At 43.6% G+C, this 26,303-nt stretch overlaps 2 protein-coding genes across 3 annotated transcripts; both read right to left on the bottom strand.

The window, feature by feature from the left end:
* Nucleotides 1–390: 390 nt before the first annotated feature.
* Nucleotides 391–12,498, bottom strand: fkbp15b (FKBP prolyl isomerase family member 15b). Its single transcript, XM_083672854.1, has 28 exons — nt 12,318–12,498; nt 9,753–9,859; nt 9,560–9,638; nt 9,359–9,428; nt 9,004–9,078; nt 8,810–8,908; nt 8,552–8,701; nt 8,377–8,445; nt 8,102–8,245; nt 7,595–7,798; nt 7,380–7,499; nt 7,178–7,253; nt 6,896–6,999; nt 6,474–6,561; nt 6,153–6,262; nt 5,950–6,048; nt 5,678–5,772; nt 5,316–5,418; nt 4,272–4,443; nt 3,994–4,130; nt 3,733–3,888; nt 3,341–3,493; nt 2,976–3,068; nt 2,715–2,834; nt 2,499–2,606; nt 1,727–2,379; nt 1,428–1,539; nt 391–1,081 (listed from the first exon to the last, which is right to left on the bottom strand). The coding sequence occupies exons 1-28, from the start codon at nt 12,365–12,367 to the stop codon at nt 1,001–1,003; spliced, it is 3,627 nt and encodes a 1,208-aa protein (XP_083528980.1). The 5' UTR covers nt 12,368–12,498; the 3' UTR covers nt 391–1,000.
* Nucleotides 12,499–14,281: 1,783 nt separating this feature from the next.
* On the bottom strand, nt 14,282–17,775 carry fgf17 (fibroblast growth factor 17). 2 transcript variants are annotated; one of them, XM_083673107.1, is made up of 5 exons: nt 17,226–17,775; nt 17,096–17,132; nt 16,582–16,759; nt 15,849–15,955; nt 14,282–14,615 (listed from the first exon to the last, which is right to left on the bottom strand). In XM_083673107.1, exons 1-5 carry the CDS (start codon nt 17,255–17,257, stop codon nt 14,325–14,327), a joined length of 645 nt encoding a protein of 214 aa, XP_083529233.1. In that variant the 5' UTR covers nt 17,258–17,775; the 3' UTR covers nt 14,282–14,324. The 2 variants fall into 2 exon arrangements, with proteins under 2 accessions (XP_083529233.1, XP_083529234.1); XM_083673108.1 differs by having other exon boundaries at nt 16,582–16,726.
* Nucleotides 17,776–26,303: the final 8,528 nt, after the last annotated feature.

Genomic DNA, 26,303 nt, shown 5'->3' with positions numbered 1-26,303 from the left:
GTAAGGCACTAAGCTGCAAGCACGCTATCCAATTTCAGTCTTTTAGCTGCTAGGCTAGCTTTCAGAACTTGAGTTGCCAAGCAACGGTGAGACATCGTCATAGCTCTCGTTCGCCACCTGCTGGTCAAAGCTGTTTCTAACCGACAACCTGGGAGCACAACCTTGCTTCAGTGTTTGTCAACTTCACCTCAATGTATTTTACCAGTCCTGTGTCTGGAAACAACAGACAATACCGATATGGCCCACCTGTATCTGTTATGCATAGGGGTGGATGTGTCATGATTAATTATCTGCCATATCAATTATTATCAATTCCCACCCCTCAATCTGTCCGGTGCAATCCTGGAAATAAAGAAAGAAAAAAGAAAGGAAAAAACAAAAGGCCACAGATGCTGTCTTTTATTTTCTGGAATGAGTCTTGGTTAGCAAAATGTGTAAAAGTTTATGATTTTGAAGCAGCAAGCTGTCTTATAATTAGCACATAATTATAATATAAGACAGCTGTGAAACCCTTTGACAAACAACATGGATAAAGGCAAATCAAATTAATTTACATCCTGGCTACAATATTTACAAAAGAGAACATGATTCGAGTCACTAGGCTAGGCCCAAAGGCAACAGATCACACGACTAACAGTTAAAGAGATGCATTTACTTTGATTCCATTGGGGCATGTTGGCTATATCTGGTACGTGTAATCAGACTTTATTATTTAAGTGTGGTTTCCAGGCGGCAGCAGCAGAAGTCAGGTCAGCTCAGCTCTACAGGCACACATGTATAGAACCATAACTGCTGAGTTCAGAGCGGTCTATCAGTGGTCCTCCATGGATCCCTGACGATTGTTCAGAGTTACCTTATCTCAGGCAGAGACAGTGAGTTCAGTTGACCCTGCTGATATAGTCTTTTTTGGACAAGATTGTCTCTTGGGGGGGGGGGCTATGGGGGGCAGTCCCTCTGGACATTCAGACTCATAAGACTTCTATCACTCCAGTTGTTGGGCTCAGCCCAACCAGTCAAGATCATCATCCTCATCCTCGTCATCGCCAAAGAGAGGGGCTGGAGGAGGTCTCCCCTTCAAGCTCTGAGAACAAAAACAGGGATTTGCCACAGTTACCATTAGTGACGTTCAGTTGTCCTATGCTGACCAAACACTTATCAGGGAGTACCCTACTAAGAAATCAATGAAATTCAAAGCAAGTTCATAGACTTTTGATTGATCGATTGGACAGACAAAGTTCATAGATGTCCAACAGCAGACTTGACACTGGTATTGTGAAACCATCTTTACAGGATATGAAATACTGTTAACGAGAGTAGGCCACACGACAGACAAACATTGGCTTCACTGACAAACAAAGGGGACTGAAGCAGTGTGTACAGATCTGATAGCCCTGTGTGCAGCTGAGCTCTCTAGATCCTTTCCTCACCAGCTCATCCTCCTCTTCCTCAGTGGTGGGTGGTGGCGGGGGTTTGGTTGGGGCCGTGCTCCGGAAAAATGGATCCTCTCCCAATTTTTCCTCTTCTACTCCCTCAGTCAGACTGAGAGAATAGCATGAGTGAATGTAACAGAGAGACAGAGAGATCGTGGGAGATAGACAGACCAGGAAGAAGCAGGAATTCATGCATATTAGCAAGGGGGGTAACACACTTATTACACACATAGATAAAGGCCATGTTCAATGAGACCAGGTGGCATAGTTCACTGGTGTCAAGGTACAGGACTTACCTGGTTACCTTCCCAGGACCATCATGCAGGGGGTTTGGTGGAGGTGGGGGCTGGGTTGGTGGACCTACTGTGGCTTTGGGGTTTGTTATGGCCAGTTCTCCTAGAGGACCTTCTGTATTCACACTCTCTTCCTTTTCCTCTGAGCACATTATGACGTCACCCTCCGACGGAGTGGTCTGTTCCGTCTCCGAGGGGAGATTCTCCCTCTCTTCAGGTTTAGCGTCAGCCTGCTCTATAGGCTCTGTGGTAGACTCTGACTGTGGCTGGGTAGATGTTGTTGTTGTTGGGGGATGTGGCTGCTGTTCAGGCTTTGTCTGGGTGTCTGTCTCTGGCTCCACTGCTGCTGGCGGCTCCTCTGTCTCTGCTACTGCCTCCTGTTGATGGGCCTTCTCCTGCACATCTCTGAGGTCTGTCTCCACCTGCCCCTGGGCCTCACTGGTCTGCTCTGGTTGTGGTTCTGGTTGTGGTTCTGTTCTCTGCTCCTGCTCCTCCTCCTCCTCTTTCTTCCCATTCACATGCACATCCTGTGGCGGTCTCTCCTCTGTTGGTCTCACATCACTGTCTTCCACCTCTTCCTCCTCCTCCTCTTCATCATTTTCACTCTGACGGGGTGAAGGCCTCTCGGGTCCATTGAGCAGTTGCAGTGTAACATTCTGAGGCAAGAGCCAAAAAAAAATTTTTTTTCCACAAACTATTTGAGTACATCACTGTTGTTATAGTACAACAACAAAGACAGACAACCTTCATGGATTTTTCTGTGCAGATGCTGTACCTTAATGGTGCTGACGATCACCCCCAGCACAGCACTGCCAGTGTAGGACTCATGCAGGTCAAACTCCCCCCGCAAGGAGTGGAACACTCCGTTCATCACACGCTTCACCTGCAAATACGAACAGGGCCAAGGTCACTCCCATGAATGACGGGTAAAACACTCGAACGCATGTCTCACTGAACGCATGTCTGTGTCTGTGTGTTTCCCCCCCCTCACCTCCCCTGCAGTGTCTCCTCCTCCACCTCGGTCCTGCTCGGCCAACCTCCTCTCCAACTCCACCACACGGCCTCCCATCTTCTGCCTCACGTACGCTGAGTGCTCCTCCAAGGCTGAATACTGAGTTTGTGAGAGAATAGTGAGTGAGTGAGTGTGAGGATTTGAGAGAGAAAGAGAGGATGACATACAGTTCATGGTCATATGTAGAGGCTCTTTCAGTGTCATCTATTCAAAACTAAAACATCCAAAACACTTCAGTACCTTTTCTTGTAGGGCCTGCATCTCCTCGCCCTGGCCTTGCTGCTGTAGTGAGTGCTGCTCCTCGGTGTCCCTAGACTGCTTCAGGGCTGAGAACTGGTAGAATGAAAGTTGAGCCAGTTAGGGTTCCGCACCACTCGTATAAGGACCCATACAGATTAAGCTAAATGATTTGTACTTATGTTGTTCCACTGTTACCAAGAAAAATTCTAACACTTTTCTAGAAATCTTAATCCCCTTTTAGCCAACACTAACACAATACACTCCACAATCTAGAAAACTCTGTGAACTCAGGAGTCCAAAAGGACAAGAGAGAGAGAGAAAGAGAGAGACAGATATTTGTGTATAATACGGGTTAGGCTGTTGACCTTTTCCTGTAGCTGGGCCAGTCTCTGCTCCAGTGTGTCCCTGTGCTCTGCCAGCTCGGTCATCTCACGGCCTTGCTGCTCCTTTGCTGAGGCCAACGCCCTCTCACACTTCCCCTTCCATTCCTCTTCCAGCTCCGCTTGCAGCTGGACCATCTGGAACACACACACACACACACACACACACACACACACACACACACACACACACACACACACACACACACACACACACACACACACACACACACACACACACACACACACACACACACACACACACACACACACACACACACTTCTTCATAAAGAGAAACAGATTCCACAAGGATATTTTGCTGAGTAAATATGTGTGTCATACCACTGGCAGCACAAACACACAGACACACACACACCTGTTCTGAGGCCGCCTGGCCAGTGCTGGTCCTGGCTTTGCGTAGCTGTGTCCTCAGGTTGTCCATCTCCTGCTGACTGCTCCTGCGCAAGTCCTCCATCTCTTCATCACCCCTCTGCCTCTCCGCCTGCCACTTCCTCTTCCGGTCTGACAGCGTCTTTAGAGGAGCAGGGTGGAGATGCTCTCACACCATGCTCCACTCCACACACACACAATATCAAGACGAGATCATCACACAAAGACACCGTGGTGTCATACTTACTCGTTCCAGACTTTCTTTGTCCGTCTTCATGTCTTGCATCTCCTCCTCCGTGTTGCTCACTTTGAGCTCCATCTCCTTGCGTTTCTGCTTCTCTGTGCGGTACTGGGCCTGGGCCCTCTCTGCTGTCTCCTTCATCTCTGCACACACACACACACACACACACACACACGTATTACACACACATCTCACACATCTGTCTCAAAACTGACCATGCTTTGTTAATGTGTCACATCGTGTAGCATATCATCATGTAGGCCTCTGTTATGAGAGGTGCAAACCTTCCAGCTGAGTCTCTAAGGTGGAGATGCGGGTGCAGTGCGTCTCGCCGTCCTGCAGGGCCGAGGTGAGTTGGACCTGCAGCTCCGAGGCCCTCTGCTGGTGAGAGGCGGCCTCCAGCTGCAGCTGGGAGACGCGCGCTGTGGACGTGGCCAACTCGTCTGTCAGACGCACCTGAGGTGGGAGAGAGAGAGAGAGGGAGAGAGTCACTACACAAGAGTCTATCCACCAACCCAGAGAGACACACATTGAAGCACAACGGTGAACAGGCTGGACATGATTGAGTGAGAGAGCAGGGTGTTACGTGGGGGGAGTCATTAAAAAACAGCATGACCCTGTGGAAAGAAGATGGAAGATGATTGGTGAATGATGAGGATTGAGGAGGTGGGTGAAAAGAAAGAAAGAAAGAAAGAAAGAAAGAGGGAGGATGGATGGGTGGGAGTGATGAGCTAAGACAGGTAGAGAGCAAACAGGCTCACCTGGCCCGAGCCCAGGTCCTGAGGCAGAGCATGCTGGAAAGAGAGAGCAGTCACTACTGAAGGTCCTCAGACAGACCAACAGACAACAGCAGGAAAAAACAACCAGGGGGGCCAGCAGTGGTCGGCTGAGAGTGGAGGAGTTATTCTGAGCAGAGAGGGAATGTTCCAACAGCCCGGACATATAAAGGTTTACAGTTGACAGAAAAAAAACACTGGTATTCCCCTTTCGAGTTGTTAGATAACAAAGCCCTTTGAGGTCAGGCGAGGACTATTCCTAGAGCCATGTGGACTGAATAATCTCACCACACTGACTACGAGAGTGCAAGGGGCGCCTTTAGTCCATATATGCAGGGCACCGAAAATAGGCTACATCTTTCCGTCTTTGTGAGTGAAATTGGGTTACATTTTGCCAAACTGATTTCCACCACTTCTTTCAATCACGCAGGTGTTCCCTCAGGCAGTGATGCCGTTTGATACTAGGATGTGGCCAGTGTGTGGGCAAAGGGGAGGATGTATCTGTTCATGCATCTGTAGGATGTTTGTGTTCATGGATGGGCTTACTGGTACCTTATCATGCTCAGACTGCAGCACCCGCGCCTGGTTGTGCTCACTGGTGGACTTGAGAGAGTCGTTCCTCTGTTCCATCAGCAGGTTACTCTGCTCCATGTGCCTGGACAACAGCAACACCAAGGGACTGATCAGCACGACTGAACAATGTCAATGCTCTTCTACTGTACCGTACCGTCTGTAGGGCTTTACGCACTACAGGACCAACCCAAACCCGTATGTATGCTGGCTCAGATTTGTCTCCTTTCACGTGTCATTTCCAGTCGTGTTTCAGAAACTACGGTGGAAGCGTAAACCAGGTCAGCTCGGCTTAGCTCGGGTTTTGGGCCCTGTGTAGCGGGAATCCGGGTTTTGTGTCTCACCTCTGGTTCTGGTTGATGAGTTCTCCGATCTTACGGTTTTGCTCCTCGATACGTGAGCTCTTGTCGTACACTTCCTTCTTCAAACACTCATTCTCCTGTAATGAGAGTGAGGAATCGGAATCAGAAAACTTTATTTGCGGAGCAAACAATGGTTGCCAGGAATTTGCTGATTGTTACACATTAAAAACATCACAACATCACAAAAACGATATCACACATAAACAATCCCCCCCCCACACACCCACACACAAACACTGTATCGTATCCTGTACCTGAATGATTCTTTGGATGTTGTGCATGATCATGGAGGTTTCCATAGACATACTGGGCATTCCCATGGAGAGGCTGCCTTGCTTCTGAAGGTCATCCACCTGTCGAAACATGGACATCAATGAGAAGTGTGAAACGGATGGCACGCTTGAAGTGCAAATGTCAGATAAAGAAGAGAGAAAATACCCTTGATATCATTGCTGACCTTTGAAGCCAACTGGTCGACCTTATCCGCCACTTTGCCCACGGACAATCGGATCTCCGTATTGTGCTGCCGTGCCTCTGTCATCAAGAAGGATGTGACATCACCGGTGCCTTGGGAGAACGATCCAATTCGAAAAAGGTTTAGGAGCAGAACGTCATCATGGTTGTCTGACTGAGTGGTGTTTGGAATATAGGGGGAATTGGTGGAGGTAGAAAAATCAGAGGACGGGCTCATCGTAATGCATGGAATTACAATGAGCCCGTCCTCTGATTTCTACCTCCACCAGCCTCCACTTTTGGAATAATGGGTTCACTGTCTTACCCACGTATGGCATTGTTTGTGCTGGGTACATCTGGCCCACTGGTTGCAGTTGGGAGGGAGCCACAGAGGACTGTGTGTAGGAGTAAGGCTATGAAAACAACATAATGGGATGATTTAACAGTAGAGAAGGAAGACAGAGCCTCATTATTGAACAGGGTAGGCTATGAAGTCTAAATGGCTTAAATATACTTCCATCACAAGCAAAACATTGTCCCGTTGTTTGAGTGTAAATCAAATCCAGCTTTATTTAGAGAGCAAATTGCATACATGGATGCAACACAATGCCCTTTACAGGAATGTGAACAAAAACAATTAAAAGACCACGAGACACAACACAAGAGGATGACAGTAAAAGTAGTGTGAGGAGGACACAGGAGTGTGAGGTCATAGGAGTGTGAGGAGGACATTGGGGTTCTTCTCACCTGAAAGGCATGGGCAGAGCCTGGCATCACGGGCTGCGGGGCAGCAGTTGCCATGGTGACCGGGAGTAAGGCAGAATGCAGAGCTGCATGAGGATGAGAAAGCGCTGTGGGGGGCAAAAAAACAAAACACTCTCTCCGTTTCTGTCACGGTCATCCTAGTTGGCAGGTAGAAATGTCACGCTCAACCGACTAGAAAAGAAAGCTTTAGAGCAGATCTCTAAAAATGACAGAGATGGGTCTTAAAAAAAATCATCTCTGCTGGTCTGTAGCGTGAGAGCTCACCTTGGGCTGGGGCTTGAGAGATCTGCACAGGAGAGGGAGCAGCAGGGCGCTCCTTCACTCTGGACAGACTGGGATCCTGGGGTTAAGACATGAATCATAGCCAGCATAATTATCTCAGTTCGTATGTTAAATTAGCAAATACATTTGTGAAACACGGCGAGGTGAAAACATAGCACTTCTTCAAGCACCCCTTCCATCTCACCTCCATCTCAGAGTCACTGGAGTCCGGCTGGGAGGAGACTGGCCCTGCTATGAAGGGCAACATGGGCTGACCCATCTTGGCCATTCGAGAGATCAGCTTGGCTTTAGTGGCGTCTGGATTCTGGAGCCATGGGGAGATTGAGCGGGTTAGACCATACGGAACCAGATCAGACAGAATGGGCTGGGTAAGAACAATGACAATGTCAAAGTACTCACTGCCAACTGTTCACTGAGGGAATTGGACTTTGCACGAAGTGGTGGTTCCCCTTGTCTGCCTGGGCCTGGGCTTGGTCCTGTGGCAGGGGGCTGTGCTGGGTGTTCTGGGCCCAGGCTCTCCACACTGGGGGCGGGAGAGGGGGCAGCTGAGTCCTGGGAACTTGCGCTGGCACGATCAGACCCACTGTCCTTGGAGAACTTCACCTGGAGCCACAACAGAGAGGCGTGAGAGGCTTCTTACAACAACACATCCTAATCATTCATTTCATGTTGTCGGGGCACTGGTGCTGGAGACAAGAGGACATGGTCATTTGTCCTTTGTGGCTCAGCTGGGTGGTCCTCTGTGGCTCAGCTGGTAGAGCATGGCGCTAACAACGCTTAGGTTGTGGGTCTGATTCCTGCTGGGACCATATATACTGAAATGTAAGCACTCACTGCAATGTAAGTCGCTTTGGATAAAAGCGTCAGCTAAATGGCATATATTATTATTATTATTATTTTACATACCCGCCGAAGCTCTGCCTCAAAGATGAGTGTGCTGTCTGCTGGGACACGGACGGGAACCCCCTGGGAACCGTAGGCCAGATTGGGGGGAATCACCATGACACGCCGGGCTGCCTTCCTCATACCCAGCATCCCCTCCTCCCAGCCCTACCATACGGAAAAGGAGAGAAGGAGCCATGAGTACGAGATACCCCCCTAGGTATGGGAATGGAATGCGCCACTACATTTTAATCGTGTTAGCGGACAGGTGTTCGTGGACAGGGACAATGACGACTCACCTTAATCACCTTTCCAGCTCCCAGTTTTAGTCGTAGCAGTTTGTCCTTGTTCACATTTGAATCAAAGATCTGAAACAATAGTTAAGAATTGTAAGAACAGCACTGAACCTGTAAATGCCAGTTAGTAAAGGAGGCCCAAAACAATGATGGCACAACACACACGGTGGTGTATTACCTGTCCGAAGGCGTGGTTCTGCAGGAGCCAGCCTGTGTATGCCACCTCCAGGGAGTCTCCATTTTCAACCCCCTGTCCCTCTCCCAGAGTCAAGTCCTGCACCACCACCACATCTAACGAGGGGGCGCTGTTCACTTTCGCCAAACACACCTACATCGCAGAAAACGTGTCAACGTCACCTCTTTCCTCTCATTCTACTTTGAATGTTGACGACATTTAAACACCCACTCAGCTTTGAGCCTATCCACCGCCCCTCACCTCTTTACAAAAGTCCACGGCAGCTTTCTCTGTGTCAAACATCAGGGACCAGTTCTGTCGCTGGTCATCATAAAAAGTGCAGTAGTTGCTGGGCTGAACCTGAGGGTGACAATGTGAAGGGTTGAATTCTCTGACTTGAAGTTCACTGGCAGCACCGTCACTTGCTCAGCTTCTTCTGGTGCGAAAACACTCACCGTGAAGACGAAGCCGACGTGAATCTTGGCCGTAGTCACTGGTTTCTGCTGACTGGCGTAAAGCAAGAGCTTGTACTATAAGAGAACATGCAGAGTGAGGATTTCTAAATCATTACTAACAAACTGGCAACATGACAAGTTTGCAAGTGGCCAAAAATATATCCCATAAAAAACACAAAACATTAAAATTACAATATTATATATTACTCAATATTCTATCATATTTCTTATTAAAAAATTGACAGTTATGGGAAGGTAGCGCAAATTATTAATCACTGTAACCCTAAATTAATGAGCTAAACTTAAAAATCGCCAGAAAATCGTATAATTGATCCTAAGAGAACACTGCTCCCACCTCTTTTGTAGTGTGGTTACCCAGGACTGCAGCTCCCAGCTTTCCTTGCTTTGCATACTGTCCATTCATACTAAGCAGAGACATGCACCGTCAGTAAGAGCATAAGTGATCAAATCAAAACTAAAATAATAGGTCTACTAATGTCACTGAATCACTTGGCAGTTTCAGGTCATTTGGCCTATATGATGAAAAGATACTCACTATCTGAAAGCTTGGGCCGGTGTGGCCAATAATACTGCAGGAGCTCCAGGAGGGGCAGCAGGTTTCTGGGCAGCTGTGCCTAAACATGGAAAAACCAGCATGTTCCAATGTAAACAGACCTCTTTGTTATTGGTTCACATATCCATAATGACACCATTTCTCTGAGGGATTTCTTCTGATCTAATTGTCTTACCTGGATTTGAAATCTTCCTGGGTTGTTTTGGAGCTGTATACTGGAAGGACTCATTCCCTTGTTTACTTGCTGCTTGGTCTAGTCCAAAGAGGGAGGCCAACTTTGCCCTGAAATAATAAAACAGGTGACGGGTGACACCTCTGGAAGCCCATAAATTGCAATCAATGTGTATTACTGCATCTGCAAAGAGGACAACCTACATTAGTGGTGGGGAAGATATCGATACAGTTGACTATTGCAATATCCTTTTTCGCAATTCTGTATCAATACTTTTTTTTTTTTAAAAGAATTTGCCCAGCTCCACCCCCATTCGGAGGACAACTTCATTATTTATTTTACAGGTTGTGTTTTTTTAAAAAAGGAAAACATGTTCTACACATATTGGAGCGTATTTAGGCTAGTACACAGCAATCTTACCTCTTCGTACCGAACTAATATATATATTTTTTTTTTTATAAAGTGGACTACAGTTTTTTTTTTTTTTTTTTTTATTACATTTTCCCAATAAATGTTTTATTGAATTTTGTCCTTAGGCCTATGATTAAACTGATTACAATCATCAAATAAAAACAACTTTTATTTTAGGCAATATTGAATCGCCATGTATTGTAGTATCGAATCGCAATACTTAAGAGAATTGCCTGTGCATCGTGATAATATCATACCGTGAGATCCTTGGCGATTCCCAGCCCTAGCCTACATGGTTGGAAGCTCATTTCAACAGAGGCCTATTACATGGAATAGAGAGTAAAAGCAAGGGATCCATTTGGCACAGCCACACACTGTCCATCCAAACCATACACACACACTAGAGAAAAGCTGCTCATATGACCCCTTTCATCTCAACGACTAAGAGATTTCAAAAGGAAGCAACTGCCTCCAAAAAGTCAGCACTCCATAGTTTAACACCACAATTCGGCTACTCTGTAATGTTAAAAAGACAAGTCACCTACCAAATACGACAGCTCCTTGAAGATGAAGAAAAAAAACCCCACTATCACTGTGAATAGACTACGCTTATCACGCAATCCCTGCGGACACACAACTAGAAATGCAGTCCTAGTCATCAAGATCAAAAAAACGTCACGCTTCACTTGACCTGGCTTGACTCCCAAACAGGGCCATACTGACCCTTGAATCTCCCTCCACAGGTAGTCATTATCCTTCATGGCAGACATGGCAAACACCTCAACCCTCGGCTGGGGTCTCTGGAGCTGAGGAGATGCCTGTTTACCCTCTGGAAGATGGCCATCCGACACACTGCGTTTGGGCTCCAAGTTATTCCCTCATCTCATTTCCTCAGTGTATTGTAACACCTCCATGGCAGATTTGACACGGTATCACTGGAGGAACTATGAGGCTCCAGCTCAAACTTCAGCCTCGGAGTGAGCTGAGCTGAGGGTGCAGTCCTCACCCTACTTCCCTAACTAGCAGCATGTGAGAGGAATTAGCTAGGAACCACAACTCCCCCCTCCCTCCCTCCCCTCCCCCCTCCCTCCCTCACCGCTCCTGCCCCAGATGTGTTTTATTCCTCCAAAACATATCAAGGGCATTCTTGCCATGCTGGTCCAGGAAATGCTATAGAACACAACACCTCATTGGCACAATCACACAATAATAGCGAAGTAGCCTAACTTCAAAAGAGATATATGACAGGGCCAGCTTGGCCGATCAATCCAGGCCTCACTTTGACATGACAACTGAAATTGGGGCCCACAGCCAAAAACAAGTGGGCGTAACCCTATAGGCCATCAATGAGCTGAGCAGAACATACAGGTAGCTAGGTTATCTGCAGTAGCCCTCTGAATCTGCCGCCTTAGTGCACAGTACGCAGGTCTTTCCAGTATCGAAATCGGATTTGGGGTTTGAATTCTATTGAATAGTATATGAATTGCACAAAATGAAATTGGCCAATTTGTGTACAATCAATCAGCTTTTTCTCAGGGATTAAACTATCATTTCTACAAAATAATGACGCAAGTATATTTATCTTAGCTTTTTCCAACAACAGAAACCACTTCAGAACAATCTGAGATGGTGGGTGTCATGGCTTGTTGATTTGACATGGAATGACCCTCCGATGAGATGAGTTTAGGCCTAAAGGGGTGAGATTAATTTAGGTCACACCTCCACATTAAATAAATGCAACCATCCACTGCCAGCTGTACTCATTTGGGTGGTAGGCTATATCTTATCAACTCTCTGGCGCCAGAGCCGTATACCACACCACATGACCCACACCCCTCATGCTGCCAACTGCTGTCAGAGGGCTGGGTGACCGGATCTGAAGGCTTGCATTGATTTGAGTCTCAGCTGAAAGTGGCTGGGCATATTGATTTCTCATGTCAACAGCCCTCAATTGGCAACTGAACATTTCCATAGGACCTGCAGTTGTTAAAATGCTCATCACTGCAGCCATGTTTAAAACAAACAAACAAACAAACATAACAGTCCATTCAAAAATGCTTAGGATCGCCTCATCTTACACATTATTAGGCAGGGCACAAAACATTAAAGCTAACTAAGCTAACTCAGTAGCTACCTCGCTAGAGAAAGCAAACTCACCCTCCAGTAGGCGACAGAAAGTCCCCATCCTCATCATCAGCGGCAAACATGTCGTTTGCAGTTTATTCTCTGTCGTTCAGCAATAGCTAGGGAAGAATATAGCTCACTAAAATGACGTGCCTTGAATGAATAATATGATATTTCTTGGAGAAATAACAGTGGACACCGACTTATCTTCCTGTTTCTGTTGAGTCAGCTGACAGGTCATCTGACGGTGCAGCAGTTTCCGTTTGACAGAGGGGGCACAGTGGTTGTAGTACATAATGACTACCACTAGAGGGAACTGCAGTCCACTTTATAAATCAGGTCGTATCACTACATAGTAGGCCATATGTTATGATATTTCCATATGGCACCACTGAAATGCTTCAAGAACATTAGTCCAGTCCAGTGATATTAAAGTGGTCATTTGGAATGTGTTTTGTGGTCTATATCTTTTTTTTAAATTCTATTTCCTTTTGTTTTCTAAATTAATTCAAAGAATGAATTGCACAAAGAATGTTTTTCCGATTGAATTCACCTGTGAATAAAATGACACTAACAAAGGTTTTTTTTATTTTTTTTATCACTGAATAACCCATAAGCCTACGATTACACATTACACATTTGAGCCTACACAGTACAGCCTACCCAACTGATGAAAGGGGACAGTTTTAGGCTTTATCTGCTCCTTTTAATTATAGCTTGTATTTTATTTTTAGTATAGGCCAAGGAGAGGAATGGTGTGCTAATGTTGTTTGAGTTAGAGTTGTTTAATGTACTTTGGTATCAACAATCACTTGCACCCATTTTGCCCGAAATAGTGGCAAGTAGGGTAAAATGTGGAAAGTGTTCAATCAGCACATAAACACAGAGATTGATGCTCTCTTGAATTTTTGGACAATAGGCTAATTGAAACAAGAGACAAAAATGGAGAAGGATCTCTTATGGCCACAGAGATTATGGCTTTCATCAGGCTACAGTGACACGTTTTCCTAAAAAAGAATCTGTCATCAAGTTGAAAATAGGTCTCATTTATATAACATAAACATGACTCATGTCTTCCTATTAATGATAATTCATTCTAATGCCCATGTGGTACGTCGTTGTCAAGTTCATTACAAGTGATAATCTGATGGTATTACTGGCCTTTTTCCTTGATAAAGGGTTTAAAGGGCCAGTATCAATATGATGTGGAAAAACACTGTCCCATTAATCCATGTGATTCATCATTTAAATAATTTGATGTTGTTTGTGCCATTATCCTTTGCTTTTGCAAGTGGTACAGTATATCCCACATAGAAAATGTTTGGTGGAGTGAGTTTGATTGATGTTGATGGGTGCAGAATTCACAGATTTGTAAGGAATAAAATAGTAAATGAATGATTGGAATATGAGTGTCTCCATTTGATAGTAACACAGTGAATGTTCATATTTTTTACCATAAGTATATCAATGCATAACTTTGAGACTTAAGCTTGAGCAATGAATCTTGGCATAACCATTTGTAATGTGACATTTGTATGGCCATTTGTCCAATTAGATTTTCAAACAGCAATCACAAAAAAATTAATTTGTATGTAGACCCACTGGTTGTACTCATTGACCTAGTATTCAACAACATATTACTTCCTCTACATTTCTGAGGAGGGTCTCCTAACTTAGAAATCTATTTTAGCACTAGTACCAAGAAGGCAGTCATTGGAGACATGATCTAAAGGTAAAACGATGCATTTGTCACGCTTATGTTTTTTGCCAACCAAGCTGAACATGTTTATTAATGTAGCTTTACCCTCCTTGTCCCTGCATCCCCTTCAAAAGCAACAATAAACATATACACACAATCATATTAAATATATACATCCATCTCATTTACTCTCTTAACATATTTACATGTGATCATTTTACAGCAATATTACTTTAGACTTTTTGGCATTTTTAGTATCTTTACGTATTAAAAATATACAAAAATAAAATGGCATCTTTTTCTTCTTATTTGTCATGAATATAAGTCCACATTGTTCTGTACTAGGGAGTAGTCTGTGATTTCCTGTTCCGCTTTGCTCGACGAGTGGGAGGGAAACTGATGAACTCAAACTGTTTGATTCTGTCCATGTTGGGGAAAGGGAGCGGGCCCTTGTGTAGCCTCTTGATGAAATGGACCTCTCTCTGGTTCTCCCTTGTCTTGGAGGCTTTAATGGGCCTCCCTTTCCTGGTGAAAGCCACATACCAGCCCTCATACTTGGCATTCTGGAAGGCAGTGTAATTGTTCTCCAGAACAATCTCTGTGAAGATACAATCCCTGCTTCTCCCATTGGGCTGTTGATAGGATGAGAGAGAGAGAGAGAGAGAGAGAGAGAGAGAGAGAGAGAGAGAGAGAGAGAGGAAAGACTTAGTGCCAGAGTACCACTACTAGAAGGCACATTAATGACATCAGTTGCATCAGATTAGTTACATTACTCTGCACTATCTATTCATTTGCCAGCTTCCAACAATTCTAAATGGATTTGTTCAATGTTTTCATGAAATGTCTAAATACTAATGATAAGAAGATTAATAGATGCCCTTTTCTGAACCCGACGGCGGTTTCACAGTTTTTTCTCTATTACAATAACAAAAGGGCTGTCACAGAGGTCAGAGGGCAGCAGGTAAGTACAATTACCGAACCCTAGTCCGACTTTCACATCAATCATACATTTCACATCAATCATACATATATTTTGCTTGATTTGCATAAACAAGATGAATCCATTGAACATTCAACAGACAATATATATTACCCGTTTGAAATATTGAACCTTGACATTTGAACCATACCATAATGTTACCATAACAACATACCCACATAACTCTGTGAGTTATGAAAAAATATCCCCAAAGTATTCCCCAATAGCTTCAGGTTTCCGTGAGACAGGAACCCCTTAATCTGTATTTATGTATTCACTATCAACAGATGAAACCAGAGCCGTATCTTTCAACACCACCAAAAGATGATGAGAGATGGGTCCATTACTTTTCATGGCATGCAGACAACACTGGATACATCACTTTTCCATTTCCAGACAGGAAGTGGAGGGTTGACTTCTGACCAACCACTATAAGGGTGGGAGGATAATTTCCAGCATCCCTTACAACTGCCTGCTACTCTTGAAAACACAACTTGAGTTTTCTTCCTTACCCTATCCAGAACAAGCTAAAAATGGGAGACAAATAACAACTACCATGTAACTACTGTTTGGTTTCTTAAGGAATAACTGAAACCATCAGGAACTGTATCAGGTACTGTAGTCACCTTGTACAAAAGTTCCAAAAATGTACACTTTTCACCTTGTAATGTTTTGAGAAAATACTGTACCTGGCTGAGATATTAGCTGGAATAGTGTTGCAACCACACTTTATAGATATAGTGTTATAGATCAGTCTCTATAGTCTGTTTATCTTCATTTAATTCCCATCTAAAACTGTGAAAGACTTGAAAGAATTGTGGATCGATAAAATGGGCAAATTGGAATTAATCCAACTTTAGCCATAATGATGACTTTGATATCATACCTTTCCAACTAGTTTTCCCTTTCTGTTCATGCAGAGGTAGCGACCACTCTCTGCACCTTTTATCCGCACTCGACTGCCAAAGGTGTCCGTCTCTACAAAGAGTCGGGCTGAAAAACACACACACACACACACACACACACACACACACACACACACACACACACACACACACACACACACACACAAGAAAATACAACATGGTGGAATTAATCCTCTCTCCAAATACACAGATTCTGGATGCTCCATATACAGTATCCCCAAATAGGTGTAATTTCTTTATCTAACAGATACCAACAACAGTGTGAGGGTTTCATCTTATGAGACAGGCCTTATCAGTCTTAGAAATTAGATTTAACAAGCCATTGCGTTGATTAGTGTTATCATTATCAATTCATTAATAGAAAATAGCAATGAAAGTGGAATACACGTTCCCAATTGAGTTTGCCCCACCAGTCCATTAATTTACCCCCTCTGGTTAATAGGGTTTACAAAATGAATGTGTATTGGACTAGGGACAAAGACCTCCACTGATTTGCCAGACGAGGGTTTAGATAGGCCTACAGTATAGGCTTGACTAAATTAACATATAGGCCTACAGCACCACACCAAAGGTAGGGCTATTGAGATAGGGCTGAGACTTCCCCATAGAGATCACTGCAGTCCTCATGAAAAGCTATTAGGCTAAGAGTATCAAACTTCTGACAAAAAGAAACAGGTCATGTAAACAACTTACCGTAATTATTGCCGTCTTCAGCATTAGCGGTGACCCTCTTGCCCTGAATCTGGACGTGCTTCCCACTGGTTCGGCTGTATAGCTGGTAAACTCTGACTTGTCGCCGGCTAAGCTGGTCCGTCACTGCGCCCTGCTCCCTCACATACTGGTTAAAATTAGGAGACGGGTGATTCTCCCCCTTTTTATGTAAAGGGAAAAATAAAATCACATACATTTTCCTCTAACCTCTAATTAAAGTGTTCACTAATAGCCTATAAGCCAACAACCGCCAGACTGAAGCTTCGCTTATCCCCATCCAAATAGTCTACGCTGTTGCGCATTGCTATTATTTGGTTACATTATTTTTTTAAACTATCTAAAATTAAAAAAAAATGGACCTGAAAAGAACAACACTTGCTAGTAAATTAAGACATTTCGAAATATGTGACATTTAATCAGCCGCCCTAACTGTTCACCAATGATGGACTAACTGCAAGGCTATACCTGTACGGTAGGCTTATATGAGAGGGTTTACCTGAGCATGGCACCACATCACGAAGAAATGAAAAGATCTGCAAAATGACAATAAACAAATAATTAACATAAACAGTAAACAGTTTTTTTCTACTGGAATGGGTGTTTAAAATTAAGTAGCATTTTCTTACATGTAAATGCAACGCTGATTTATTCCATACATTCTCCTTTTATTTCATCTAATCGCAAAGTTATTTCTTCAGATAATCAGTGATATTCCAAAAGGATGCAAAAAAGTAATCCAACAGAGTCCCTGCCGTTGGATATGCACCTCCACTTGACCTGTCCACGCGCGTCCCTTGTCAAAGTATCAGTCTTTATTCCATCAACTTTCAGATGTAAAAACACCCTCTTTATGAGTTCTCAGGGAAGACACATCACAGTATGCATATTAGAAGAAAATAATAATATTCCAATTACAGCAAGTGTGTTGAAGTGTAAAGGTCTTCCTGAAAATATCCAAATAGTATATTACCAAGATAGTCACCAAGCTCCATCATAATTTTCTTGAAATGATTGAGTCAGGTTGAATAAGTCCAAACTACGAGTGCCATGTAGTAATCTAAGTGGAAATGTTCTCTCCAAAAATACAATGTCGCCACGATGTAGTCTCTGATAGATCCAGGTTTAAAAAGCCCTCTTGCTCATAGCGCGTCTTGGCCTCTTGCTGGGCAGTGGTTAAATGTTGAAAGGCAAGGTCCCTCCCATGCGCGGGGAGTCGGAGGTTTTGTATTTGTGGGTGGGCAGGGCACAGTAGCCTATAAAGAACAAAAATTGGGGGCAAAAAAGTTGTGTAGGCTTCCCATAGGCCTACATATGAAAATGGCAAACTATTACGCGCGTATTACGCATGAACAAAAAACAAGGTAATGCATGAATTAGTCATGAAAATACATATGGTAAAAGCTTAGAAGAATCGAGTTTACTTTAATTAATCCTACTGTTATTGCCCCCCTTCCCTCACTCTCTCTCTCTCTCTCTCTCTCTCTCTCTCTCTCTTTACTCACTCACTCACCTACGACGGATGTGAGACTTATCAACTCGGTTATAATGCATTCAGATCATAATTAAGTACTGTATTTAAAAGAGAGTAGCCTAATGTTACATGAAGGGTGTGGCAATGATGTGTTAAATACTCTATTGCTTGCTCCTTTGAGCGGTTTATGGCTCACACATTCAGCTAATGTGGTAGCCAAAAACAAATCATTTTAACAAAAGGCTTTTTCATCATGATGCAGTTGTACTATTATGTGCAATCAACATCCCACACTCACCAGCCTTTGTCAACAACAGGACGCTTCTTTTCCGCTGTCATCGCAGTGTAATCTTTCATTTTAGCAAAAACAAATAGTTAGCGTTTCAAAATGAGAGTTGAATAAATTGATGTTAAATTGTTTAAATCTTGATATCATTTTGGAGTTATTATGGAAGTATATGGAGATCTCAAACACAGTGATATCTCAGACAGTATATGTAATTGCACTTATATGCTATAATCATATACACCGTTGCTTAGATTGTACCTCCTATACCAAACATTGAAATGTGTTATACATTACTTTTTGATTTTCCTTCTCTGTACTGTCATAGGTTTTCTCACCATAAAAGACTGATTTTCAAACACAATGTGATACCGTCCACTGCACACACGTTTGCCTCTATGTCAGGCCTGTAGACCCTAAGTAAAATACAGCAGTTCTGACAGCCTACCTTGGGTGACATGGGGCTTGTATCAACTGACAGACATTGTAGCAATTGATTCCACTTGCTAATGTCACTTCTTAAAAGCTGACAGTCGTCCATCAATTGTGTTGTCCAAGCTGTAGTCTCTGGCATAATTCGACAACAAAGAATGTTTGTTTCTAGTAAAAAAAAAAACTAAACAAAACAAAACAAAGAATCAAGCAAGGTTAGTGCTACAATTATGATTATAGAGTATAGGAAGCATGCATAAACACTCTTGTGTGTACACCTACATAAAACCGCGGAGATGCACACACAGCGATACAAAAATAAACAACCATCTCTTGGTATATGTAGCTGTAATGGACACCACATCACCTGGAAAACCTATTTGCTTCTCAAAGAATGTATGTCAAGCATCTGTTGATATATGATCCAGACCTCAGTGTAGTCAGCCTGCTTGTACAATTAAAGTACACGCTTAAAGCATCTCAAACCAGTAAACACCACATCAATCCTCCCCTCTCTCAGAGACCCTGCCCACCAAATGACATTATCACATCAAATCCTAATTTTACACTGATCACTACAAGTTGGTCGACAAAATATGCTGCAACTATTAGCTGCAGGTTGAGTGTAGCTCTTTCTACATGTAGGTGTGATACATTGATGAATATGGTCCATAGATCGGTGCCATAAGTTACTACATACTGCTATTCCTAGAAACATGGCAATGTGGGATGTTTAGCTCTTGTGACTAGACTCCAATTATAGGAGCTAACTAGACGAAATGTTGGGGGGTGGCTGAGGGGAGTGAGAGAGAGCGTTTGCAGTAGCTAGCCTCATCACTGTGGAATTCACAGATCTCCAGCGGGCTGCCTTGGGTGTCAGCAATATTTTTTGGGAGAGGGATGTACAAAGAAAAAAAGAGATGTGGCCTCATGAAATGCCTCTCGTCTACCCCCCAACCCCAACTCGCCCTCCCCCCCCCCACACTTCAGTTTACAAAGTGACGGTGAGATCTGAGGCCGTGCAACCTGATCTTATTTATTCGTGTCTCCACGGGTTTTACTGGCTCTAAAGCTGTGATGGAAATAACCGGACGTTCAGTGAAAAGCAGACACCTACAGCTCCCACAGAAAAAGGTACAGAATTCTTACTGGTCCAAAAAAACACCAACACTTCTTTGATCCTCGAGAGGGGGAGACATTTTTAAAAGACAGGGTGACACTGCAGAAAGGCAGAACAGGTGGACAGAGGTATCTGACTCGAGTGTCATGCTTCATTGAGAAGCTGATCATATGTGAATGTAAAGACATGTCCTCACATTTAAGCAGAGACATGATTATAGCACAACTCGAGACCTCAAAGTCCAAAGTGAAACCAAGATTCCCTAACCCTAAGACATGCAATGGCAATGCTAATTAACCTTACCACAACTAAAGTGTTGCTATAAGTGGACCAACGACATTTCAAGGAAATCGTGAATCAAGCTGTAAATGTTTTTTTTTTTTTTTTTTAAACCACTTTTACTGCACTTAGTTCCTGGGCAACACTTAAGAGGAGATTATCATCCATTGGCAAAACATCACTTGGATGTACAATAGAGGTACATTCGATAGACAATACCAAAATAAAGAGACATGTATTTTCTACATTTAGTACCTGAATAAGAGATTAAAAATAGTCTTCCTTTCCCTGAGCATCAGTTGGAGTCTACAGTAGACCCACTGGCCGTCCCAGAGCTACACTGTACTGCACCTCCACCAGTAACAAGTGAAAGGACGATTGGTGGTCTTCCAACAGCTCCAACCACATCGTAAAAAATCTCCACCATAAAGAGCAACTGGCCACTCTTTATCTGACCCTGCAAAAATAGAGGCAAAGGTTGAGAGAAAAGTGGGTGGTCCTCTTTATGAATGATAAAAACCTCAAGATTGTTCGAGAGGATGCGCTTGGAGAATCTCCTCTCTCCCCCCGTCAGGATTCCTGCACAGCAGTAGGGGAACCTCCACTCATGCCACCCAAACCCCTCCAATTAGGTCACTCATCAGTGCTCTGACAGTTGGCTCATTCAACACTCTGGGAGGGACACGGTCAGTTCAAAGCCTGAACATAATGATCATCACATTACGTGCCTCTTAATGAGCGTTATGTCAAAGAAAGTTATGTTTTTCCACCAACTTTAAGACAATTCAGACATATTCGAGTGGGAAAACTATGGGAGAAGAAATATTGATCACCATGTACAGTGTTGTACTTCCCAGCAGAATCATGTGATACATGGAGTGTTCAAAATGTACACATTTACAATTATTACAAAGGCTTCTGACCCCTAGGTATACCCCAACCATTTGCAAGCTGACCATTTGAGCTTGCCAAATTTGACACAGCTGACACAGGCAATAAATTTGAACTAGTTTCCCCACCCCCTTTATCTGTAATGAGCCTTGGCCTACAACCCCTCTCTCTCTCTCTCTCTCTCTTCAAAATAATTCTCTCTCTCTGTCTCTTTCACACACACACACACACACACACACACACACACACACACACACACACACACACACACACACATTAAAGTACAATATGAATGGGACTATGAGACATAATATTATGCTTCATGTGAATGAGTACAATGAACTAGTGCTGGAAGATATTCCCAAAACTCAACAAAGCATTGATAAAATGTCTACCATGGAATAGAAAAAACGCCGCATTATTTCCAAATACAATTCCTATAATCTCTCTGTAAAGAGAAAGATAACATTTAATTGTGACTAGACTGTGGGGAATCCTAAGTCCCAGACCGCTGGGATGCTCAACAGGTGAAACCTGAGTTGTTGATCCACGATTAACACCCGCCAGTTGCAGACAGGGTCTGACCGCTTCATCGGACGAGGCCAAGAAGCCGGTAACATGTCAGACTTCAAAACTAATAAAGTGAGTCAGACAACAGCGATTCACAGAGAGGCAATGAAAATAGCCGGACGCTGTCCAGTTCCACCGGGTCGAATCAGACAGCCTGGGCGTCACAGCATCTGTGTTATTTTTAAGGAGCAAAATGTCACTGAGCAATGAACATACTCAAGGCACATGTGTAACAGGGTTAGGCACAAGGTCACGTTGAAGCAATATCACTTTCTGAATATAGTCACTGTTGTTAATGTGGCACAGATCAACTGCTTTGAAAGGCCAACATTTAGGATTAGGATATTAGAGTTTTACTCTTCATTATCATCAACATAGCAATGACAGCATCTGATACAATAATCTGATGACAGAGGACCTTGAAATCTTTGTAAGAAAATTGAGACCATTTTTATTGACATGCCTGAAGCTGTCCTTTGACAGCCATTGACAGACAGTATTTATGAAGGGTTGGAGACATTTAGGAAGACCAATGAGTTATAGAAATCAATCCCCTATGAAATGTTCAACAACGTCGTCCTCTGCAGACTTTAGGCTGCACATCCCAGTAGAAAAACAGGGTTTGTTGGAGACAAGAGCAAAAGAAAAAGCATGCAAACAATGTGACCTCTGGACACTGGCATTAGGAAAAATAGCCATTTATTAGAAATTAGTTATGCATCCAAAAACATGTGACCTCCTGCTCCCCAAGGACACATTAGGCCATTATATTTGACTGGTTTGGGATTTCAAGGACTCATTGATAGCTCCTTTTAAGATTTATTCTGTCATCAGTTGACAGCAACTTCAGACATATGTCACTGATGTCACTGGGCCTCGTAGTCAAAACATGGGATTGCTGGGTATATTCCCTAAGGAATGGTTGAAGGGAGATCCTTTGGAAACTAAAGTCTTTTTTTACATTTGTTGCAGAGAAACTGTATATATTCCATGATTATTCAATATAACAATACAATACAAATGTTACATTTTCAAAATGTAAACATCCCAATACCATATTTCCAAGGGCCACATTTTGTGCACATACCATTGTTATATGTTTCTTCTTTGAGAGGGAGCAACAGCTACAAAATGTCTCTTTCGCTATCACTGGCATCCAAATGAAAGTCCCTGAATGGTTGGAGAATGCACACACCTGGTTTTCTAGGTCTAAATCAGAACCCTGATTCAAAGGGAGGAATGAAAACCAACAGACACTGCAGCCCCTTGAAGTCCACAACTGCGTACTTTTACTCTAAGCCCATCAGCAGCAACATTTAATGCATAACAACATAATATATCTAGGTATTCTGTCCAGCATTAACGATCATACCGTTATGATGCTAATTAAAGGCCACCCACAGTTGTTCCTGATACAAAAGATACATTTGAAACAACCAAGTAAAATGCATCCACTCCTTTGACATCATCATTTGTGAACATGTTGATACATTCCAAACAGCCGGGGCCAAATAGCATGGGGCAAGTGCTGAATATTCCACCCTAGGATACAGTTTAACAAGCTGTCAGTCATCCATCAGTGATTGCATATAAAAAAAAGTTATGTCCCAATCGCTGCCAGTACAAGACATGACGCAATGACGTAACGACCTATTTTAAGTCATTCAAAAAGAAGCCGTTTGACACTTTCTTTACAGACAGACAATGTCTGAGTTGAGTTGCTCATAATATATACAAATGGGATCACGCTTTGATAGTTCGTGAGCAAAAAGGAGGCCCTCCGAATGACAGTATGACATCACGAACATGCTTTTTTAATGAATAAAAAAATAACTTCATTGATTTAAAGGGATTTAAAGCATCACATTCTTCTGAGAAATATGAATGTGCAAGTATAGGCGGATCACCGTATATCCCCGTCTTGCATTTTTCCATCTGCTCCCTCCCCCCCCCCCCTCCCCCCACATCCCCCCTGGTTGAGCTGAGCGCTCCAGTAGCTGGTTTTGGGCCCCAGCCCCAGCTGGTGTGTGGAGTGGTGGAGGGCTGACTGGGGCTGGAGCAGCTGTCTGCTCCCTCCACCCATTCCTCCTCTGATCTCCGCTCTGCAGTTCACACCTGATCACCAACGACTGCACTTCACAGAGGAATTTTCCATTTTCTATTTTCTCTCACCGTCGGCCCACCCCCACCAGCAAGACAAGTGGTGCCCTACAACTCCCTGACTGGCGACACCCCAAACCAGGCTGTGACACAACAACACGCCTGGTATTTCAGTCACACTTCCATGACTCAGTTGCCACGGGAGTAGAAGGCTATTCTCTCTTGTTGTGACCCTATGCTCTATACTCTGTATTGTTTACATCAAAAACGTGTCTGTCTGTCTGATGGGTAACTTCAAATCGCTATAACTCACATCGTATCGTTTCATTCCATTGTCCATTTAGGTCTATGTCTCCTTCTCTCATTTCAGAGTAGCAGAGTAAATCTAAGAAATACTTGATATTTGAAATTAGACCGTATCTGAAACTGTGATATTCCTGTCCTGGGGGCCCCACAAGGAGCCCACAAGGAGCTGTTCACGTGGGTGAACTGTGGTCAGCAGCAGTCTCTGCCTGCTTGCCTGTGAGAACCATTGGTTGTCCTGGGTCAACCAATGCCTGGGTCTTACCTGCCTGTGACCCTCCAAGAGGGCTGGCGTTGACCCCCGTCCATCTCTCCTCACATCTCTGCTCTCTGCAGCCCCAGTGTCCCTCTCAAAGGCCTCTTCACATCCAATCTAACACTGCATCTCAGAGGCCACGCAGGGCTGCTTCCCCCTGCCACTAGTGTTGTGGACGAGTGCTTACAGCCTTCTCAGCCTTCCATCAGTCACATATTTCCCAGACATAATGACAAAGTCAAACAAGGGCTGGTGACACATGGCCCTAAAGAGGGGTTGAAGGCGGCTGCCAGAATTGGGGGGTGGGGGGGTGGGGGGTGGGGGGTGGGTTGCATAGAAAGGTGGTAGTGTCAACGTAATCAGAAAAAAAAAAATGGATGTTTATGTTCAAACTCAAGAGTTGCATTACTAGGATTTCGGTATTTCAGCTGAATGCTAATCCTGCACCAACTCCAACACACAATTTCCAACTCCATTTATATGAAAAACAATATGTAAAAACATTTCACCTGTGATTATGTGATTTCTTATCAAATGTACTGTTCTCGGGATGTCCTTACCAAGGGTGGCTAACTGAGGTTAACCGTCATGACAGAAAAGGAAATTAGATTACTACTCTTTTCGAATCAGGGGTAAAAGAAAATGACCTACTGCTTAGAAAACAGGTCTCAGAAGCCAGTGCAAATCAATAGCTTACAATTCCATTGACAATGGCACACAAAGTAATGGAAGTAATTGGCTTACCTTTGATGCAGGGGGAGGGTCAGAGGGTCACAGAGAGAGCAGCGTAACAGGACACTTCCAAAGACAGCACTTAAACTCTTTAGAAAAACACAAGTGCAGCTCCTGTTTCCACTCACCTGCACAGCCCAGCGTCAAGCCCTCTCTCCCAGCAAGTCGCTACAGGACCCCTCAGTGGGATGGGAACACAGAGGTCGCTTTCACATCAAAAATAGCAACACAATACCATCAATGAATCACAGAGTTCAGTGTTTGTCCCTGGCTCAAACCAGACACCACTGCTGGTAGGGGGTTGGCATTCTAAAACTGTTCTGACCATCCTTTTATCTTATGGGTGATAGGATGCACATGATTCTGTTGTCATTGACGAGCACGGGGCAAGGAGAAAAACAAACAAGAGCTGGGCATGTATGCAGTGAGATAACGTGTAACATTGTTGCTCTATGCCTGTGTCGTAGCACGCTGTAATGACTCCAGTAACAACATTGTATTAATTGTTGTTAGTAATTTAGTAATTACATAGTACAATAATAGAACTAAAGCTGTTTTTGTTTGCTATATACGTGGAAATAAGAGCAACTTTATACAAAGGTCTTATCAGGCCTCGTGGGATGTTGAAATTGAAATATCAAAATCACAGGAAAGGTTGCTCTGGAAATTGCAATCAATGTTTGGAGAATGACGCTGCATCCACTGTGTAATCAAATAAACCCATGGTTGTGTGGGGATTAATCAGCGATGGGGCCAGGAAAGAAGCACGAGTGGGTGCCGGAAAATGAATGGGAAAGACCCAACCTTAAAGTAATGTAAAAGGAACTAGAATACAGTTCCTTTTACATGACTAAACAATATATATACACTCACAATAGTTTTCTTTCCTTTCTTTAGCACCGTGACTGCTTGTGGCACTTACTCTTATCGAAAGTCTGACTTGTGATAAATGTGACATAGTTGTTGTTTTCACTTACTTTAGGCAAATGTACTTATTGTAAGTCACTCTGGATAAAAGCGTCGGCTAAATAACTACAATTTAAATGTCAAATGTAATGTTCCTTTCACACAAGCACACATGCAGGAGTTAAGTGTGCCGCGAATCAGGTGTTTCATTACGTTGAAAAGCTTTTTCCTAATGGCACCCACCACGTCATGAATGAAAGAAAGCTTTGCATGTAGGCCACCGTACTGAAGAAAAGAGAGGCCTGACAGACCCATTCTGCAAAACATGACATTTTCCCATCTTTTTTCCCCTGGTTAG

Source organism: Argentina silus (assembly GCF_951799395.1).
Source record: "Argentina silus genome assembly, chromosome: 7".
NCBI classification, from domain to species: domain Eukaryota; kingdom Metazoa; phylum Chordata; class Actinopteri; order Argentiniformes; family Argentinidae; genus Argentina; species Argentina silus.
Note: the sequence above shows the minus strand (reverse complement) of the source record. Positions and strands in the feature narration are given on the sequence as shown.